Source organism: Stenella coeruleoalba (genome assembly GCF_951394435.1).
Source record: "Stenella coeruleoalba genome assembly, chromosome: 15".
NCBI classification, from domain to species: Eukaryota; Metazoa; Chordata; class Mammalia; order Artiodactyla; family Delphinidae; genus Stenella; species Stenella coeruleoalba.
The window spans coordinates 73,661,220-73,684,229 of record NC_137161.1 but is presented as its reverse complement, the minus strand read 5'-3'; the positions used below and the strand labels follow the sequence as shown (position 1 = coordinate 73,684,229).

The window sequence follows — 23,010 nt, the reverse complement described above, 5'->3', positions numbered from 1 at the left end:
GCTTAAGTGAACTTCCCCAACAGAAAACACTTCACACATGTTGCTAGAGTTTGTTGCTGAGGGATTAAATGCACCCTGTCAACTCCACTGGGAGAAGACTCTTGGAAACTCATGCTTGGTATCCTCCAAATTCTGCTCAATGCACTGTTTTCCTTCACTGATCCTGTTTAATATCCTTTCACTGTAATAAAACACAGCCAGGAGTACATGAGTTCTGCGAGCCCTTCTAGCGAATTACCAGACCTGGGGGCAGTCTTGGGGTCTGCCGACAGGACGTGATTATAAAGGGGTGGTAAAAGGGAGATCTTAGTGGCAATAGTTCTGTACCTTGACTATGTTGGTGGCTACAGGAATCTACATATGTGATAAAGTGGCACAGAACTATAATACACATTGTAGAGATGTCAACTTATTGGTTTTGACATTATACTATAGTTAACATAAGACATAGCCATTGGGCAAACTAGGTGAAGAGTACACAGGACCTTTCTGTATTATCTTTGCAACTTCCTGTTAATCTGTAATTTCAAACTAAAAGTGTTTTTTAAAAATTCCACTTAAAATTTATTAAATAAAAACACCTATGATTGAATTAACATGTATCAGACAGTTGTACATATCACTCAGATCATTTCTGTTCCTAAGTATGGAAAACAAAGTGAGCAACCAAAAAAAAAGTACACGCCCTGATTTGAAAGGCTATGCAGTGATGATGAAGCTGTTTTGGTGAGGCAAAGCAGGTACAGTCAGCACATCCAGATTAGACATCAGAGTATATAGACACCATACCCTCCTCAGTTAGGGAGAAACATGGGGGAATCAATTCTGAGACTCAATTCCGTCTTTCCCAGGCAGAAAGATCTATCACTAGCCACAATCCAGAGGCAACTACCATCACTACTGCACCCAGTGGGGGACGTCAGAGGGGCCACACCCAGCTCCTATTTGAGCTCTGCACTCCAGTAAGTAGTCTTTTACTGAGCAACCTGGGTACAAAGATTGCATAATTCAATTGGCCCACTCACATTAGGGAGGACAGAGTAAAAATGATCTCTGTTGCTGAGATAGCTGAGATTCCTGTGAATTCTGCCTCAGGGCTAGGTACCCTAAAAAGGGCCAGAGGAGCACAAAGCCCACAGAGCTGTGTATGTTATTCCTTAAGGCTCTGCATGCAAACCACGTTCATTTCATAAAACAAAAAACAAAAAATACTTTGTAGATTTGAGTAGCTTCCCACTATCTTCCTTGTAAGAGTCCTGCTTCCTATTCTTAGGTTTGATGTAATGTCCTCATAGATCATTCCTCTGGGCAACACACCTGGGATTTACAGAAAACATCCAATCAACTCTACTAAAATGATAAACTATCCTTGAACCTCAGTTAAGAAATAGAATTTAAAGTTAAGCTTTTTCCCTTAAATTTGTTTTTTTTCCAGTTATAGAAGTAAAAGATGGTTACTCTAAAAAACCTGAGACATAAGTAGAAAATAAAACATCACCCAGAGGCAGTCACTATATTTTCATAGTGCTTTCTCTACTCATCATGATCTCATTCATTTATTCAACAAATATTTATATACTGATTTACATTACATGACAGGCACTTAGGATACAAATTTAAGTAATAATAAAGTTTCAGTCCTCATAGAGCTGACTGTCAAGTATGGAAGATGTGACTATATACCTAGAAGGCCTGAAAGAAGAAATTAAAGCACTATGAACACTGAGGAATTAATTAATTTTAAAATTACTGAATTTCATAAAAGAATTTATATTTATATGAAACAAGCTAAATATGTGTACATGAAATCTATGAAATTCTTACAATAGCCTGACAATAAGAAGTTAGGATATATAGAGATCGATCTCATTCCCAATAGTATCGAAATGTAAAAACATCTAGGTACTATTTTAATAAGAAAATTATGTCATCTACATAAAAATACTGAGATATAAAGACGGCTTAAATAGTTGGCAACACATACCAGGGCACAGTATGAGAAAGTTAAATATTTTATAAATGGCAAATGTTTCAAAATTTTTAAGTTTACTATAAATGACAAAAAAAATTCCAGAAGACTTTTTTGGAACTTGACAAAATTATTCCATATTTTATCAGCAATAATAAACAGGCAAGAATTTTAAAAAATACTCTAAGTTGGGCTTCCCTCGTGGCGCAGTGGTTGAGAGTCCTCCTGCCAATGCAGGGGGCACAGGTTCGTGCCCCAGTCCGGGAGGATCCTGCGTGTCGCGGAGCGGCTGGGCCCGTGAGCCATGGCCACTGGGCCTGTGCGTCCAGAGCCTGTGCTCCACAATGGGAGAGGCCACAACGGTGAGAGGCCCGCGTACCGCAAAAAAAAAAAAAAAACAAACAAAAAAACCAAAAAACCTCTTAATTTACTGAACTTTAATTTTCTGCAAACTAGTTAAAATAGTGTGAACTTAGCAAAAGAACTAGCAAATCACTTCAGAATGGATTAACCCCCAAATGAATTGCTAATACATAAAATAATTTATTATTAGAGGAAGGAGGAGAAGGGAAGAACTTTCAATAAACAATGCAGGGATAACTGGTCAGCAATCTGGTACCCCCCAAATTAATTACAGGAATCTTAAACAGGAATCTTAAAGAGTTAAAGTTTTTAAAAGACTAATGAAAAAATAGAAAGGACTAAAATTAAGTATTTATGAAACTTCTAAAGAGGTGAGGGCTATCTAAGCTCACAGGCTGCAGGAGAAATCAGAAAGGAAACCGATTTGAATAAGTACATTGAAACTTCTACCTAGTTTTTAAAAGGCCCCACTTAGAACCAAAATAGAAAGGCAAATAAGAGACTAGGCAGAATATTTTAAGTAAACAGGACGAGAGTGTTTTACCATATTTAGAAATTACACTAATAAGATTTGTAAAACTCTGGTATGCAGTATAAGGATATGAGCCGACCATTCACAAAACGGAAATAGCTTCCTGGGAACAGACATAGAATGTCAGAGGGTTTGTGCCTTGTGAACTCTGATTTATATCACCAAATTGGCCTCACAAAAAGGTTATACCTATTTACATTCCCACCTACAGTGATCCACTTTCCCACAAACTCATAAAAACTGCATTATTAGTCTTTAATTTTTGCCAATCTGAAAGGCAAAAAAAGAAGCATTTCTTGTTTTAATACCCATGTCCTTAAATTGACCATCTTTATAGATATTTATTGGCCATTAGCATATTTTCTTTGGAGAATTAAACTGTTCCTGTTCTTTGCTCACTTTTCTATGACATCTTTTTTCTTTTTATAGGTGCTCTTTTTATGTTATCTTTTAGCCTTTGGCTGTGTATGTTAAGATACTATAGTTTTTTGGGGTTTCTTTGTTTTTTTTTGCGGTACGCAGGCCTCTCACTGTTGTGGCCTCTCCCGTTGTGAAGCACAGGCTCCGGACGCTCAGGCTCAGTGGCCATGGCTCACGGGTCCAGCCGCTCCGCGGCATGTGGGATCTTCCCAGACTGGGGCACGAACCCATGTCCCCTGCATCGGCAGGCGGACTCTCAACCACTGCGCCACCAGGGAAGCCCCGATACTATAGTTTTAATCAAAGACTGTATCCAGGTTTCACTGACTTTCATAGCGTTAAATACATTGCCTCCAAAATGAATGTGAATGTCACACAGATAATCAGTGGCAGAGTTCCAATGTTAAATATAACAATACAAAGTATCCAAACACTAGCCTGCCCAAATAATTCCAAATGATAATCAAACCCATGGAATATAATGTAGAGTTTATGCTGCTGGAATGAGCAGAGCCAGCAGAGCAACATTCTTAAGGAATGAATTCTAGACAACAATCTTCTATTGTATTATGTCACACCCTCTTCATCAAAGTGAAATTATGACTCCAATCGGAGCATGCCATTCCCCAGGCAAATAACTCAAAATTACATGCAAAACAACCTGGCTGCTCGAGTCTATTTCTACCATGCTCTACCCTCTCTCTTCCGTAGAAACAGCCAATTCCTCAACTGGTCTATTTATTCAATAAGTAACTGACCAAAAATTATGTCTCTTAACTTAAAGTAACAGCAAACTGCAATATATAAGGTGGTTTCAATGATCAAAGGTTTTTGGTTTTGTTTCTGCAAACTTACAGCTTAGTTTTAGCTTTGCTGCAGCCATTTCAACCTTAGCCAGTTGCTGTGGCTGGGCTAGACATACACATATCTATGAGATAAGAGAAATATAAAAAGCAATTGCCTGGACAGAAATGTATTTATTCAGACTTGTTAGAGGGTTCAATCAAATAAATATTAGTAGTATATTCTAAGTTTTTGAGAAGTGCCTTGTGCATAACAAAAAATTAAACGGCAAAAACTTTCAAAAGCTACTAAAACCATCCCATCTGCAGAAACTTTCAAAAGCTACTAAAACCATCCCATCTGTTTTAGGTTGAATTGTGTCCCCCCAAAAGATAGGTTGGACCCCAATATTGTAAATGTGACCTGATGTGGAAATAAGGTCTTTGCAGATGTAATTAGTTAAAATGAAGTCATACTGGATTAGGGTGGGCCCTAAATTGAATGACTAGTGTCCTCATAAGAAGGCCCTGAGAGACCCAGAGACACATAGAGGCCGTGTGGCCACAGAAGCAGAGACTGGAAGGATGAAGCTACAAGCCAAGAACTCCAAGGACTGCCAGCAATTATCTTCCCTACAGCCTTCAGAGAGCATGGCCCTGCTGACACCTTGATTTCAGACTTCTAGCCTCCAGAACTCCAAAAATATTAATTTCTGTTGTTTTAAGAACCTAGTTTGTGGTAATTTGTTACAGCAGCCCTAGGAAACAATAAACCATCCAACAAGAATTGTGGTAAATTCTAGAAATAATTTAAAGAAATGAGTTTTCCACCAGTTGACAGAACTGTGGATTCACAGCATTACATGCTCTTTACAAACAGGAGGATCATATATCTCAGTTAATGAGAACAGTCCTGGCTTATGCCTGTTGTCCTGGTATAAAAGCATCCCTTTGGTTCTCAAAAGTGATCTGCTTTCGATAATAAAGTACATGGTCATCTTATGTATGAACAAGCCTAGAATACACTTCTGTTTGTCTGCCTTCAAATCCCACCTATTCAAATAACGTCAAATGCCCCCTCCCCACCCTCAGAATAATTCCATCTCTCTGGCTTCTATAGCATTTTATAAATACATCTATTATAATACTCATGTTTTATTACAATTACTTGCTTACTTGTCCACTCCATGTTCGTAGACAACACAGTGCCAGGAACAGAATGCATACTCAACAGGTATCTTCTAAATGTATTAAATGATTTATTCAGGAGACTGACAAAGTACCTGCAGAGACGGTTTTCTTTCACTTTTGTCCCTTGTGAAAATTAAAAAAAGAAAATCTCGACTAGAACTGGTGACGGGAAGGCCTGGAAAGGGAGCTCTCACGCCCTACCACTACACTCATCATCCTCTACGTCAGTTACCCCAAACAGGAAGCCATCAATTACCCAAAGAGAAAGAGGTCAGTTACTGACTCCAACAGGAAAAGATGTACCTTGCACTCCCAAACAGGAAGTACACTACTTTACTACGTCAGCAAGAGAAAGACTTCCTTCTTTCCCAGCAACCAGCCTAGCCAACAGAAAATGCCATAGTTCAGCCAATGAGAAGCTGGCGTCACCTGAACTTTTACTTGCTTCCAATGAACTTTCATTTTTTCCTTGCTGATGACTTCCTTTCCTGTCCCCCCTCCTCCCTATAAAAGTCTTCCATGTTGTGTAACCCCTCAGAGTATCTCTGTTTGCCAGATGAGATGCTGCCTGATTCATGAATCACTTGATAAAGCCAATTAGCTCTTCAAATTTACTCAGCTAAGTTTTGGTTTTAACACCCTTATATACTCTCTGGGGCGTAGGAGGTAGGAAAAGAAACTTAAACAGCTAAATGACTTGCTTATAAAGCCATGGTTCTCAAATTTTAGCATGCATAAGTGTCACCTGGAAGACTTGTTAAAATACACAGTACGGGGCCCCAACCCAGACTTGCTGATACAGGAGGTCTGGGGTAGGTAAGGCCTGAGAATTTGCATTTCTAACAGGTTTCCAGGTGATGCAGCTAGGAGCTACTCTTTGAGAACCACTGCTATAAAGTAAGCACCACAATTACTAAAAGATTAATTTCTTCTTATAACTTCATTCCTAGCAGGAAACTCTCTTTTCTGAATATGACTGAGTAGCTTGAGGCACACCAACACTCCTGCTGAGAATTAGGAAAGCCAGATACATTTTTTTTTTTTTTTTTTGCGGTACGCGGGCCTCTCACTGCCGTGGCCTCTCCCATTGTGGAGCACAGGCTCTGGACGCGCAGGCTCAGAGGCCATGGCTCACGGGCCTAGCCGCTCCGCGGCATGTGGGATCTTCCCGGACCGGGGCACGAACCCGTGTCCCCTGCATCGGCAGGTGGACGCTCAACCACTGCGCCACCAGGGAAGCCTGCCAGATACATTTTAAAAATCAATGTTTAAAGGCATGAGAAAGCAGCTGAAGCAACCAAGACTAGAAGGGTCTAGGTTCTGGAAAAAGAGAGGAACTGTAGAGAAACAAAATGACATTCTGCAGCCACTTTTCCCCCAAGTGCATTTGCCGATTCTGGGGCAAAAAGCCGAGAATCCAGACTTCCCTTCAGCAGAGGAACCATGAGAGCTTTTGGAAGAGGTGAAAAGCAAGACTCAAGGAGTCAAGATCCCAGTGAAAGAGGAGAGTTGAAGAACTGGGCCTAACAAAAGGCTGGCTTTCCGCTGAAGACATTTACTAAATTCTGCAGTTGCACAAAGAAGGCTTCAAAACAAAACTAAAAGCCTCTGAAAATCAAGAGTAGAATTTTCAACAATCTCATTGTTCTCAGGAGACAAAAATTACAGTACAGAAGATACAAGGAGGAGGGACCCCTGTGAATTCACAAAACTATCAGTTGGAAGCCCTGGATGCCTGGCTACTTGCTAGCATTAAAGCCAAACTAGAGGGAAACACTGCCTTACCAAACCGGCAACACAACCTCAACCAACAACTCAGTCCCTAATAGGATTAGGTGATGAGCCCCTACTCTACCTGGCTAGCAAAAGGGAGGGAGGATTTCCTCTGAAAAAGAACAGCATCATCTGGAGCTTCATTTTATTCATAACGCTCAGCATTCATATAACTGAAAACCAAAAGGAAAAAATAGATAGAAACAGATGCTCAGATAATCCAGACATTGAAGTTAACAGAAAGACTTTTAAATAATGATGGCTATTTAAATTTCCTATTTCAAAAAACAGGGGAAGTAAGAGGAAACAACATATAAAATGAAGAACTGCAACTGAGAATTGGAATCTATAAGAATCAAACTGAAATTCTAGATCTGAAAAGTATATTAACTAAAAGAATTCAAAGGGTAGACTTAAGAGCAGGTCAGACACAGTAGAAGAGAGGATTAGTAACTAGAACCCAAGTCAATAAAATATAACCATACTGAAGCAGAGATAAAAACTAACAGAAAATACAAGGGCAGGTGGGAACGTAAAAGGGAATGAGGAACACTGTGAAAAAGTCTACCAGGTGTGTAACTGGAGTCCCAAAAGGAGAGGAGAGAGTAATTAGGTCAGAAGTAATATTAAGAGGAAAGAATGAAGGTTTCCAAATTGATGAAGACAACCCATAAATTTAAGAAACTCTGTGAACCCCAAGCAGAATAAAGACAAAGAAAACCATACAAAGACACAGCATAATTAAACGGCTGATCATCAAAAACAAAGAAACTCTTAAATGTAACCAGTGGAAAAAAGATACATTACTTTCTTAAGAGCAACAATAAAACTAACAGCTAAATTCTCAAAAGAAACAATAAAAAACTCTTAAAAGTAACCAGTGGATGGGCTTCCCTGGTGGCGCAGTGGTTGAAAGTCCGCCTGCCGATGCAGGGGACACAGGTTCATGCCCCAGTCTGGGAAGATCCCACATGCCGCGGAGCGGCTAGGCCCGTGAGCTATGGCCACTAAGCCTACGTGTCCGGAGCCTGTGCTCCTCAAGGGGAGAGGCCACAACAGTGAGAGGCCCACGTACTGCAAAAAAAAAAAAAAAAGTAACCAGTGGAAAAAAGACACATTACTTTCTTAAGAGCAACAATAAAACTAACAGCTAAATTCTCAAAAGAAATAATAAAAGACAAAAGACAATGGAGAGACTTCCCTGATGGCACAGTGGTTAAGAATCCACCTGCCAATGCAGGAGACACGGGTTCTAGCCCTGGTCCGGGATCCCACATGCCGCGGAGCAACTAAGCCTGTGCACCACAACTACTGAGCCTGCGCTCTAGAGCCTGCAAGCCACAACTACTGAGCCCATGTGCCACAACTACTGAAGTCCGTGCGCCTAGAGCCTGTGCTTCGCAACAAGAGAAGCCACAGGAGTGAGAAACCTGTGCACTGCAATGAAGAGTAACCCCCGCTCGCCACAACTAGAGAAAGCCTGTGCACAGCAACGAAGATCCAACGCAACCAAGATAAATAAATTAATTAATTAAAAAAAAAAGACAATGGAATGACACCTTAAAAGTGCTGAAAGAGGGCTTCCCTGGTGGCGCAGTGGTTGAGAGTCCGCCTGCCGATGCAGGGGACACGGGTTCGTGCCCCGGTCCAGGAAGATCCCACATGCCGCGGAGCAGCTGGGCCCGTGAGCCATGGCCGCTGAGCCTGAGCGTCCGGAGCCTGTGCTCTGCAACGCGAGAGGCCACAACAGTGAGAGGCCCGCGTACCGCAAAAAAAAAAAAAAAAGAAAAGTGCTGAAAGAAAATAAATTTCCACCTAGAATGCGGTGCTCAGTGATTATTTCCTTTAAAAATGAAGGCAAAATAAAGATATTTTTCAGACAAACAACAAATGAAAGAGTTCATTATAGGCAGGCTTGTATTAGAAGAAATACCAGAGGGAACTCTTTAGATGGAAAGGAAATTATCCTATCCCAAACAGAAACAAAAATACAGGAAGGGATAAAGAGCAATGCAAAGAGTAAATATGTAAGGAAATATACATGAATATTGATTATTCAAAAACAATAATTTCTTATGGGTCTTCAAATATATGTCGAATTAAAATGGATAAAACAGAGTAACACAAAAATACAGGAAAAAGACAAATGGAGTTAGTATCTAAAGTTCTAGGGCAGTGGTTAAGACTCTGCACTTCCAATGCAGGGGGCCTGGGTTCGATCGCTGGTGGGGGAACTAAGATCCCACATGCCTCCTGGCATGGCCAAAAAATAAAATTAAAAAAATAAATAAAGTTCTAGCATTATTGAAGAAGTGATAAAAGTTATAATTTGGGGCCTCCCTGGTGGTGAAGTGGTTAAGAATCTGCCTGCCAACACAGGGGACACGGGTTCAAGCCCTGGCCTGGGAAGATCCCACATGCCGCAGAGCAACTAAGCCAATGCACCACAGCTACTGAACCTGCACTCTAGAGCCTGTGAGCCACAACTACTGAGCCCGCGTGCTGCAACTACTGAAGCCCACGTGCCTAGAGTCTGTGCTCCGCAACAAAGAGAAGACACCGAAATGAGAAGCCCATGCACCGCAGGGAAGAGCAGCCCTTGCTCACTGCAACTAGATAAAGCCCCCACACAGCAACAAAGACCCAGTGCAGCCAAAAAAAAAACAAAGTTATAATTTGTATTAGACTATAAGAAGTCAAGGGTGTATGCTATAATCTCTATTGTAACCACAAAAGAATAAAAGAATGTATAACTAAGAAGTTACTAGAGAGGAAAAATTAAATAATAATTGAATAATAAATAATCCAAAAAGAGGTTAAAAAAAGGAAAAAGGAACAAAGCAGGTGAGTCAAAAAGAAGATGGTAGATATAATACCAAATATAGTGACAATTACATTAAATGGACTAATGATTCTAATTTAAAGACTAAAATTGTCAGACTAAAGAAAAAAAAACTAAATCTAACTTCATGGTGCTTTCAGTGACAAAGAAAGTTGGAAAGTATAAGGATGGAAAAAGATATATATAGCATGCAACATTTATCAAGAGAAAGCAAGTAGAGCTATACTGGTATCACACAAAGTAGACTTTAAGGCAAAAAGCACTACTAATGAATTAAGGATAACAGTGTTAATCCACCAAGAAAATTCTAATGTGAGCCAACCGGTTAGAAATTAGTCATCACTGGGAGCTAAGAAGAATACACTGGCTGAAACCAATTCTGTTTAAGAAATCTATAGCAGCTCAAAGAAGGGTAGAACTACACAGTAACATAGAGCTTAAATACCGGACTTCTTTGCAATACAATAAGACTCACATATGTACCTTATGGTGAGTTCTGAAATGCTTACACAAAATATTAAAACTTTAAAATCAAGAAATAACAGGTAGACAGATTTAGACAACAAAAACATACACATTAATAAAGATCAGAAGATATTCTGGGGTGATGTAGTGTTTACTAGACTAGGTAGTTTGGTAAAGCCACTAAAATTCATGACTATAAAAACTAGACTTCCTGAAATGAAACACTCAGAAAAAGAAAAAAAAATTTTAAGTATTTTTCAGTACTCAGATTGTTCTCCTCCAAACACAGCTGAAGCGTTCACTGAAGACTGAAATTGAAATCTTTGTATTACATTTACTTAAACGGCAGACTCACCATTATAACCATTATTGGTGGTGTTTGGAGCTGGAAGTGATTGGACTAAAATCCAACCTCCTAGTCAGTTTTTCTGTCAGAATCTAAGAACTTTAAACTTCAAAAGAACCTCAACTTATTTCTCAAGCATTATTTTGTAAGAAATAAGTTGAGATTATATATATATATATTTATTTATTTATTTATTTATTTATATGGGGGGGTCAGTCATTAGACCAACATACTGAAAAGGCAAAAATTCTTCTTTAGGGAAATAGGTTACAACCTCTTATGGGTAACAACAACAAGAAAATCTGCTGCAATTTGTTCTCAAATATGTGCAAGAATAAAAGTAGGCTCTTGAAAAGAACTTATTTACAAAACAGAAACAGAGTCACAGATGTAGAAAACAAACTTATGGTTACCGGGGGGAGGGATAAATTGGGGGATTGGGATTGACATATACACACTACTATATATAAAATAGATAACTAATAAGGACCTACTTACTGTATAGCACAGGGGACTCTACTTAATACTGTCATGGGCTGTATGGGAAAAGAATCTGAAAAACAGTGGATATACGTATATGTATAACTGATTCACTTTGCTGTACACCTGAAACTAACACAACATTGTAAATCAACAATACGCCAATAAAAAATAAAATAAAATAAAATGAAAGTAGGCTCTTGGGAGAAAGTGGTGTCTACTTCATACAGTTGATATTCAAAGGACTTAATTTCAATTTTGTCTCTCATCAGCCACTCTATTTCCTGGCGCAGGTAACATCACATGATGCTTTGTAAAGGTATCAGCAGCTAGCATGTCGTATAAAAATACTTTGCCATCTGATTATTCCTTATAAATGATATTTAAGATGTGTCCATTCATAACTATACAACATTTGAGACCACAAATGAAATCTACACACTTATCACACTACAACCCCAACTGCAAAGGCTAATTAATTTACACAAATACATAATCCAATTTGCTAAGTAAAAGCCAAGCATATTACTTCCTGAGACACTAATTATAATGGATTTTAGACATTCTGTTTCATTGGCCTATTTTTTGTTTGTTTGTTTTCACATTTTTAATTTGTATTCTTCTTATAATATCCTATTCAAAACTCAAGTCACTAGCCTACCTAATTTTTCAGGAACCTATTTAACAATGACAAAAGCTCTGTGGAAATGCAATTAAGGAAACACTACATTACATAACTATATTTAGGCAAGGACAGTTCCACCCACTGTTTACTAATTAAGGATGAATAAGGATGTTCTCTACTCTTTAGTTTTGTAGGCTAGGTCACAATTTACAATATACTGTAGGAACTATATTACAATACTTCAAAATAAAATAATCTGGCATAACCTGGAATAGTCTCATATGAAAACTCACAATAAATAATGGTTTACTTATCTGTACAACTCTAATGCAATACAATTCCTAATAAAACATGGAATAAGATTTAAGAACATATACACCTAGCAATGTCACTACAGAGGCATAACCTAAATTCATCCCAAATCATAGCAGTGAGATCACCAGCTAAAGTTTTACTCTAAAATATAAATATAGACCTCTCTTTCCAGAATGGCACACTATCTTTAAAACTATATCATTGTGGTTTTCCTGATCTGATGAGACAAATTTGTAACAAATAGAAAGAAAAAATACATGCATTTCAGATGCAAACAAACACATAAAATAATATTCCCACTTTTCTAACCCTGATAGATGCCTAGAAGATGTATGTTTCCCAGCTTTATAAACTATGGCCAAATGCCCTGAACTTGTAGCTCTCAGCTCATCTTCTGGATGGAAGATTCAGAACTGTTCAAGGCCCTTCTGCAGTGGTGGGTTCTAATACTGGCCAGTGGGTTTACCTCTATTAACTGTATGGTCTAGCCCTATCTGTGGGCCCAGTCTAGTCCACCTCAAGCAGTATAAAGTCATATGTGCAGACCACTGAGTCTGTCAGACTACCTGAGTTCAAATCTCCATCACCTCTTGTATGACCTGGAACAAGTTACTGCTGCGAACCACATTTCTTTATATTTTTCTTTTAAGAAAGGGAATAAAGGAAGATGACAACATTGAGATAATGCATGTAAAGAGCTTATTATTAGCATGCCTGGCCCATGCTAGCACTTGATAAGTTCTAACTAATTACTTAAAAGGTCAACTTTTTATTTAGCTTGAGCAAAATACAGATACATTAATTTACTGGACACTACATCTAAGATAAGTGGATCTGTTCCCTTCTTAAAAATAAATTACAGGGCTTCCCTGGTGGCGCAGTGGTTAAGAATCCGCCTGCCAATGCAAGGGACACAGGTTCGAGCCCTGGCCAGGGAAAATCTCACATGCTGTAGAGCAACTAAGCCCGTGCGCCACAACTACTGAGCCTGAGCTCTAGAGCCCGCGAGCCACAACTACTGAGCCCATGTGCCACAACAACTGAAGCCTACGCGCCTAGAGCCCATGCTCCGCAATAAGAGAAGCCACCGCAATGAAGAGCAGCCCCTGCTCACCGCAACTAGAGAAAGCCCATGCACAGCAACAAAGACCCAACACAGCCAAAAATAAATAAATAAAATAATTAATATTAATTAATTAATTACATGCCTGGACTTTTCAAGCCAATGCTCTCTGTGCTGGAGCTAACACCCCAAACCTACTTCCAGAAATGAATCTTGGTATTCACTGATATTCCTTCAGCCCATCTGAGTGTGGAGGTGAAGTGACTTTTACTTAAATATTTGTCAGTCTCCTCCATTTTCATATCCCCCACGATAAAGCATGCCTGCTAAAAATATGGCTCTGTGATTAACCAACAACACAAAAAATGTATGTACTTAAGGACCTTGTTGGGAAGCACCACTGCTGATAAATTAATAACAAAAGCTCCACTGAGAAACAAAACATTTATGAAAGGTAACTTGAAAAATGTGTGATCCCCATCTACTTATCTAGATAATGTAAAACAGATCCTTAAATTAAATCAGTCTACAGAGCTAAGTGCTTAGTCCACATTATTTTGCCAACACCAGAACTGTTTTTATTGAATTATGTTTTGATCTTACGTCGTCACCCTACACAGTGAGGCAATGAGGAATTTTGCTGTATTTATACTTAAGGATGTAGTTGAGGAGTTTCTCAATACAAGGCATCTTTGGGAATCCAAAGGAGAAACTGGTCTTTTATCTTATGGTCACTGAACCATGTAACTGATTACATTTCTTTCTGAACTGGCTACTAAAAAGCAGAGTCAAATTTGTGGCCCTCTAACAAATACTTAAGACTTCAGTGCTACTTTGTGTACAGATCTCATTTCTGTTTCCATCTTAATTTTTCTCCCACAGTCCTAAATCCATCACCCCTTTATTTCTGTCTGTTACCAAACAGCATGTTGTTTGTATCTTTGTAAGTCACTATGAATCCTTTCTGGAACAAGAGGTGATATAAGTAAATGGTATGCTCCACTTAAAAAACAGTATAGCACAATAGGAAGATATTTTCTTCCATTAACAAACATGTTACGAGTTCAATTTCTAGAGGCATTATCTTTCTTGTGCTCCAAAAGAAAAAAAAGAAAGTGTTGTAGCAAACTTTGTATTTAAAATTAGGAAATTCTAACAACAGAGGAACTACCAAAATAAAACACTTTCATTATGTATTTTTAACTGTGGAGCACACAGAAACTTGTAAATATATCCCATGTAAAAATCCCCCAAAAGTCATTTTTATTTTTAAAATACAGACGAAATCACCACAAATGCAGTTGCATTTGAGTATTTATTCTGAACGAGAACTGAATAGGCTAGCTTCAAAAATGATTTATAAAATTTTTGTACAGCTCCTTCTGAGTTGCCCTGTGCCTAGCACAGGGGATGCTGCCAACCATTCCTTACTGGGAGACAGCACAGAATTTAAAGCCCCAAATGCTCTTGCTACATTCTTGCTTCAGGGATTTCAGTAATCTTATTGCTGTCATCTGAGCAAAACAAAAAGCTTAATATTCTCTTAGTGGGTAAAATTTTACCCTATCATGAACTCATACTTAGCATTCTGATCATAACTTCTAACTACAAATTTATCTAATTAATTGATTATAATTATAGTCCTTCACCCTCCTAGTGACCACAAACAAGTGAGCTATGCTACCAGAGACTTGAAAAACTGTTTTACTACACAATAAAAATTACACTGCCTACCCCAACAACAGTAACTTCATCAACAACAGGAATCTCCCAGGGTAACTTGAAAGCAGCACCATAAAGTATAGCCTTTTCTTAAAGCATTTTAGGAGCTTTATCTAAATAACAAACAGACAAAGTAAGAGCCACATAATATTATGTGGGATAAAGATGAGTCAATCGTTGTTTCTCCTAAGTGTTTATTCAACAAACAATAGTCTAGATTATTTCAAGGCCTTTCAGTCATGTGAAACAACATACATTATGTTCCTACAATGCTTTATGACAGAAATGAACATTTAATATGACTTTCAAAATGTTTGGCCTCTATTGTGAAACTTTTTTTTAGGGTGACAACTTTATTGCTGGGTTAAGAAGCTACTTAAGAGCATTTCTATTCTACCTCACAGAATAGACAGGTATGTTATGTCACATAGGTATCTCCTATATTTTAGGGATGGGTCATCTCTGCTAGAGATGTTTACTTTGCAACCAATATAAACACATGTGCCAAAAATTAAACTCACATTGTCAACACAGAAATTCTATGTCTCTAGCCAAAGATTGAGAAGAGTAAATGAAACAAGACCTTAGTTCTTCTATACATAGATAATAAAATAAGTACCGGTCAAGTCTTTTTTTCACTGAAAATCAACATCAGAAATCAATGATTGCTCATCGTCCTGATGGAACACTCATGAATGCCTGACTTGGATTGAGATGCAAAGAGATAAAAGCAGAATTCCTGTTTATAGAAGTTTACAAATAAGCAGGGTCACACACTCTCATACAAACAATTAGTAAATGAATATAAAATTCAATTCAGGGCTTCCCGGGTGGTGCAGTGGTTGAGAGTCCGCCTGCCAATGCAGGGGACACGGGTTCGTGACCCGGTCCAGGAAGATCCCACATGCCGCGGAGCGGCTAGGCCCGTGAGCCATGGCCACTGAGCCTGCACGTCGTGTCCGGAGCCTGTGCTCCACAACGGGAGAGGCCACAACAGGGAGAGGCCCGGGTACCGCAAAAAAAAAAAAAAAAAAAAAAAATCAATTCAAACATTTAACAAGCAGAAACGATTAAAATACAAGCTAGCACATAATCAAGCACTATACAGGGCACAATCCTCATCAGCCACATAGCAGCCCGTGTGTTAAGCAGGCAAATAACCCTCCTTAAAACCCTTCCCTGGTTCTGTCACCATCAGAGAAACGCCCAAGAATCTCCTGCATCTCTGCCCCTATCTGCCACCCGCCTCTGCCTGCATTTTTTCACTTTTCAAAAACCACCTCCTGGGAGTTGCTGGCCTCTTCTCCTTTAGTTGCCCCACGTCCACATTCCCACTACCTCTAAAATTCTCACCCCACCTTGTTAGGCTGAATGTTACTCATTCTTCAAGACACTTCCAGAAATATTCCCTGGTACCTTCCTCCACCCTCCACGCCCTGCAGTCCCTCAAGACACCTGGGGTGTCCCCCCTCTGGGCTCTGCTGCTCACCACACTGCATGGCGAGTATCCTCGCTGTCCCTCTCTCCTGAAGTGGCTAACTTTTAGAGAGAAGAAAATGATTGCTTGGAAGGTCAATAAAAATTCAAATACTTGAACACCTTAATCTTCCACCTAAGAACCAGTAACTCTTAAAATTAACATTATTTATCATTAAAGGGATTAAGTAAAATCAAATCTCCTTGCAACTCCAGCAAGCTTTCTTGGTACAACTATTTTAATTAGTAACCTTGATAGATTTTGGGGGGTTTGTTTTGCAGTTTTAGAGTTACTGAGAAAACAGGTACAACTATTTTTTAAACTCAAACAAACAAAACTCTTCAGATCCCCCCCCAAAAAAAACTATTCCCCAGTGATGCTGTGAACTCATCCTGACAAATTTTCACATCTAATCTCTCTGCTAGGCGAGTCCCGGCGCCCAATGACACATTTCCCAACCACAGGGCTTGGTCACCAGCGCTGAGACACCACCAGCAGGCTCTGACCTATTCTCTGAAGCGCCTGAGTCCTTCCACCCTGTCGACTAAACTTCCGTGATGGGCATCACCTCTGCTCTCCTCCGAGACGATTCGGAAGCAGGGACTTCTGCTCCTAACCCCAGGCCCACAACTTCGCCCTCAACCACGGGGCGAAAGTTAGGACCAGTCTTCCAGTCCCCGCGCTGCGAAAGAGAGCATCCTCCCACCTCCAGGACCTTTCCCTCCCCGAGACCGACGCGGGTCCCTGAGGTCCCGGCGCCCCTGCCCAAGCCGGGCTGCGACAGGTCCCCGAGGGGCTCGGGGCACGACCTGCCCGGTCACCACTACAGGTGTCCCTCGGCACTCCGCCGACTGGACAGTGAGGAGGGAGCCGGCTGGAGCACAGCCATCCCGCGATGGGTGGACGGGTGGCAGGCGGCGGCCAGGAAACGATACGTGTCTGCCCGTCGGAGCTGGGCCGGGCCTCGGAGAAGTTGGCGACGAGCGCCCGAAACGGGCAGGCCGAGCACGCAGAGGATGAGGGGGGCCGGCGACGGCCTGGGACCGGCCAGGGCCGCGCCGCCGGGCCCCGGGCTGAGCCGGAGGGCGGCAGGAGGCACCGGTGCGAGACGGCCCCAACCGGGTGTACAGCCCGAACCAATGACCCAGTAACCGTCACCGGTACGGCGCCGCCGCCCCACTGCCCCGACGCCACCCTGGGCCCCCGTCCATCCGCCCCGTACCTCACCTGCTGCTCCACCGACGTCCAGACCGCCGCTCTCTCCGCGTCGCTGGAGTAGGTCCGGGTGCTAGTCACAACCCGCCCTCACGCCGGCCCTCCCTCTCGCAGCCCCGCCCCCGGCGCCGCGCGCGCACGCCACGCACGCACGGACGTCACTTCCGGGGCCTCTGCGCGCCGCCGGGAGGATGAGGGTGTCAGTCCGAGTCTGCCTTGGGTGGAGAGGGGGTGCGAGGCTGGCGTGGATGACGGCACCGACAGAGCCGTAGGGCGAAGGGAAGGAGGCGGCTTCGACGCTGGCCCCGGGGCGCTGACCTGGAGCGTTCGGGAGCCAGCGGAGAAGCGGGTGTTTTCCTTGTCTTTTCCTCAACCCCTGCTACCGGGATCCCACTAGGAGTAGCCTGAGGGTGACACTGCCCATTCTTAGCTTGGAATGGGAGGCGGTGGCAAAGGCTGCGGCAGAGCGGTGTTTGGGCCAGTGGAGGTTCCATCCCGTAGGGAATGAGGCTGCCTGAGAAACTAATGAATCCCATCGCTTCACACGGATTTTAGGATTTTAAAAGTTCTTGAGTTACTTAAAGAGATTGGCTGATCTATTAGCCGGTTTTACAGCCGAGCATAACTGAGTTCCAGAAGTTAAATACGTTAGCCAGTGTCACACAGTATTAATGGTCGAGTTATAAATGGAATCCAGTTCTCCGTGATTCCCATCTCAGGAATGTAGGAGACAGCAGCTGCCTCTGTATTCTGGATGCCATCTATGGCACAAAGCGCAGCCACGACTGGAAAATAAATAAATAAATAAGAGACAGAAAAGAAAATACTATAGTACAGTGTCTGGGAGGGAGCCCTGGGTTGGAATCCCAGGTTTGCTAAATGCTGCCTCTGCGATTTTGGACAGTTTGCCTAATACCTCAGTCTTTGCTCGTTATTTGCAAAATGGAGATTGATTTGTTCCTCAAATTATTCCTAAACGCTGGAAGGTAGCAGAATATGCCACCCCAAAATATGCCTCTTTGACATAGGGCTTATTCTGAGAAAGTAAACACAGAGAAGCCCTGAAAATAAACTAGAAGTTAACCTTTTGTAAGGGAAACGTACATTTAGGAAGGAAATCGCTATTTGTAAAAGTGTCTCCCCCTCTGTACCTGGAAGAAAAGGACAACTCCAATAAATCACTAGAGACTCATCAGTGGAGAAGACACTGACTTAAACCTGTATAACAAACTTCTTAGCTTGTTTAGTTTTCTTTCCCTGGTCACCTCCATAACTGGTCTCCACCCTCCCCCCACCCCACCCCCCCAACAGACACCTTTCCTTGTTTGTCTTCACCGGAAAATGGTATTTAAGTTGGCATTCTAAGCCTTTTCCCTGGGTATCTCCTATGTATATGTGAGGTATACATGTTAACAAATCTCTATTTGTTTTCCTCTTTGTTACTCTTTTATTATAAGGGTTTCAGCCAAGAACTCAGAAGAGAACTCAGAGGGAAAATTATTTTCCCTCCCCTACAGTACCTAATGTATGCTAGGCTGAGGATACCAGACTATTAAAAAAAAAAAAAAAAAAAAGTACCTAAGCTGAGAAGCTTACATTCTAGGGAAGAGGTGGAGGAGCCACCAAACAATAAATTATTTACAAAAGTACATAGCATAGTGACCATTGCTATGGAAAAGAATAATGCAAGGGAGAGGGATAGCCAGTGCAACCAGGAAGTTTGATGTTTTAGGGTGGACAGGAAAGCCTTGGCTGAGAAGATGACCAGAGCAAAGGGTTAGGGAGCTAGCTATACTACAGTACTATGCAAGTATTTGGGCAAGAGTGTTCTAGGCACAGGGAACAGCAAGTGCAAAGGCCCTCCTGATGCCAACTTGTGTAGCTGTAGCAGTGAACTGAGGAGAGAAAGGAGAAGAGATCAAAAGGTAAGGGGCAAACTCCAAAGTCAAAGTGGGAGGGGACTAGCAAAAGTGAGGACAAAGTCTGACTCATTGGGGCCATTAATGCAACAAACTACCACACTTCCCTCTGGGAGAAGGGGTGGCAGTAAAGGCTATTGGAAAGGGGCACCAAAGTTACAGTCAACTGAACAGGCAATGTTTTAGTTCTTGAGCTGGGTGATAGGTATATGGCTACTCACTGTATTATTCTTTATTTCAATTTATGTGTTGTTTTGCATATTAACTTATAAAAATCAGTCCCATTGGAAAAAGTGAAGATAAAAGAGGGCTAAGAGTAAATCCTGGAGTGTGTCAAAAGAAAAAGAGCCATCAAAGAGAAAAAAAAAAGAGGAAAACTATAAAAGAGGAGTAATGTGGAGGCTAAGGAGAGAGAGAAAGCCAAGGGATTGATCAGATGAGTCAAATTCTGCAGAAAAGTTAGGTAAGATGAATCTACCAGAGAGAAATGAAAACATACTAATAGAAGTGCTTAAACTACACATCCTTGTCTTGTTCCCAATCTTAGCGAAAAAAACTTTCAGTCTTTCACCATGATATGATGTTACCAGTGGGTTTTTCATACATGGTCTTTATCATGTTGAGGAAGTTCCCTGCTATTCCTGGTTTACTGGGTGTTTTTCTAATCAAAGGGTATTAATTCTTTAACTTTATTTTTAATTGTAAAATATACATAATATAAAATTTACATGCAAAGGAGTGAAGTTGGACCCTTACCCAACACCATGTAAAAAAATTAACTCAAAATGGATGAAAGACCTAAATGTAAAAGATAAAATTTAGAAGGAAGCACGGGGGAGAAAAGCTTCAAAACATTGGATTTGGCAATAATTTCTTAGATATGACACCAAAGGCACAGGTAATAAAAGAAAAAAATAGACATATTGGACTTACCAAAATTAAAAACTTTCGTGCATCCAAGGCAACAATCAACAGAGTATAAAGGCAACTCACAGAATAGGAAAAAAATATTTGCAGATCACCTATCTGTGATAAGGGACTGTTATCCAGAATATATAGAGAACTCCTAAAATTCAACAACAAACCAATTTACATGAGATGTCTTTCCATTTATTTACATCGTCTTTCATTTCTTTCAGCAATGGTTTTGCTGTTTTCAGTGTACAAGTCTTTCACCTCCTTAATTAATTCCTAAGTATTTTATTCTTTTTGATGATATTGTAGGTGGAACTCTTTTCCTAATTTCCTCTTTGGATTGTTCATTATTAGAAATGCAACTGATTTCTGTGTTGATTCCGTACTACTACATTGCTCAATTCGTCTATTGCTTCTAACAGGTTGTGTGTGTGTGTGTGGTGGGGGGAATCCTTAGGGTTTTCTACATATAAGATCATATCAGCTTCAAACAGATAATTTTACTCCTTCCTTTTCAGTTTGGATGGCTTTTCCTTTTCTCGCCTAGTTGCTCTAACTAGAACTTCCAATACTACATTGAATAGAATTGGCAAAAACAGTCATCCTTGTCTTCTTTCTTATTTTAGCAGATAAGCTTTTAATCTTTCACTGCTGAGTACAATGTTAGCTATGGGTTTTTTATATGTAGCTTTCTTATATCTATATTCCTAGTTTTTTGTAGTGTTTTTATCATGAAAGGGTATTAAATTGTGTCACAAGCCTTTTCTGTATCAATTGAGAAGACTGGGTAGTTTTTTCAATATAGTGAATAACATTTGATCAATTTTCATATGTTGAACCATCATTGTATATTCCGGGAATATATCCCACTTGGTCACAGCATGTAACCTTTTTAATATGCTGCTGGATTCTTCGTTAGTATTTTGTTGAGGAATTTTTTTTTTTTGGTGGTTCTGTAACTTTATTGAACAAGCACAGTTAGTTCTCATCCACATTAACTGTCTGTAGATTTTTGAAAGTGGTGACAGATACATAGGTAACAAACGTATAGAGCTTGTTTGGTGAATCTTCATCTTCATTACGTTTTCTAGACAACCGCACACGGATATGGTATAGGACATTCCTTATTCCTTTGGCCCAGACAGCTTTGTTGATCCTGGTGTCAATGCATACATATGGAGTTCCCATCTTCTTCATGGCAGACTTCCGGATTTCTTTGAGTGCCTGAGGGGCACGCTTCTTGAAACCCACTCCATGGATGCGCTTGTGAATGTTGTTGGTGTATTCTCTGGTCACCACCTTGTTGACGGCGGACCGGCCCTTCTTCTTCTCACCGCCCTTCTTTGCCGGAGCCATCCTGCCCGTCCCGGGTTGGAAAGGGAGGATTTTTATATTAATGTTCTTAAGGAGTATTGGTCTGTAGTTTCCTTGTAGTGTCTTTATCTGGCTCAGTATTAGGGCAATGCTGGCCTCACTGAATAAGTTAGAAAGCATTCTCTCCACTTTCAATTTCTTTCTGAAGAATTTGAGAAGGATTGATATTAGTTGTTTAAGCATTTGGTAGAATTCACCAGCAAAGCCATAAAGTCCAGGGCTTTTACTTGTTGGGAAACTTCTGACTACTGATTCAGTCTCCTTACTAGTTATAAGTATATTCAGATTTTCTATTTCTTTGTGATTCAGACTTGGTAGGATTTATGTGTCTAGGAATTAGTTCATTACATTTAGTTATTCAATTTGTTGGTGCACATATTTTCATAGAATTCTCATAATCCTTTTCACTTATGTAAAGTCAGTAGTAATGTCCCCTCTTTTATTTCTGATTTTAGCAATTTGTTTTCTCTTTTTCTTAGTCAATCTAGCTAAAGACTTGTCAATTTTGATGATCTTTAAAAAAAAACAAGTTTTGGTTTTATTGATTTTCTATATTCTCTTGTTTTCCTATTCTCTATTCCATTTATCTCTACTCTAATCTTTACTTTCCGCCTTCTGCTAGCTTTGGTTCAATTTGCTCTTCATTTTTCTAGTTACTTTAAGGTGTACAGTTACGTTATTGATTTGAGATCCTTCTTTTTTAATGTAGATGTTTATGGCTACAAATTTCCTAATGAGCACTGCTTTCACGTCGTTCCAAAGGTTTTGTACGTTGTGTTTTCATTTTCATTTGCCTCAAAGTATTTTTTAATTTCCCTTGTGATTTCTTCTTTGACCGTTGGTTAAAAGCATGTTTTTTAATTTCTACATTTTTGTGAGTTTCCCTCTGTTACTGATTCTAGTTTCATTCCATTGTGATTAGAAAAGATACTTTGTATGATTTCAACCTTTCAAAATTTACTAAGGCTTTTCTTTGTGGCCCAACATATGTTCTATTCTGGACAATGTTCTGTGTGTATCCACTATTGTTGGGTGAAGTATTCTATATATGTCTGTTAGGTCTCATTGGATTATAGTGTCATTCAAGTACTCTCTTTCCTTACTGATCTCGTCTCTGGTTGTTCTATCCGTTATTGAAGGCGGGATAGTGAAGTCTCCAACTCTGATTGTAAAACTGTTGATGTCTCCTTTAAATCTGCCTTTTTTGTTTGTTTCATATATA

At 40.3% G+C, this 23,010-nt stretch overlaps 2 protein-coding genes across 6 annotated transcripts in view; both read right to left on the bottom strand.

The window, feature by feature from the left end:
- Positions 1-23,010, bottom strand: part of RABGEF1 (RAB guanine nucleotide exchange factor 1) — an 88,148-nt gene that overhangs the window by 45,980 nt on the left and 19,158 nt on the right. Inside the window, exon 1 of one of the 5 annotated variants that reach the window (XM_079946131.1) lies at positions 17,593-17,686. The exons of 3 other annotated variants lie outside the window; for them this stretch is intronic. The gene's annotated coding sequence lies outside the window, so the exon portion shown is untranslated. Of the gene's footprint in view, positions 1-17,587; positions 17,687-23,010 lie in introns of those variants that run through there. One more of the 5 variants, XM_079946132.1, reaches the window with a different exon arrangement.
- Positions 21,393-21,770, bottom strand: LOC307198232 (large ribosomal subunit protein eL31-like; the record flags this gene model as incomplete). Its single annotated transcript, XM_079944994.1, has 1 exon — positions 21,393-21,770. One exon carries the CDS (start codon positions 21,768-21,770, stop codon positions 21,393-21,395), a length of 378 nt encoding a protein of 125 aa, XP_079801120.1.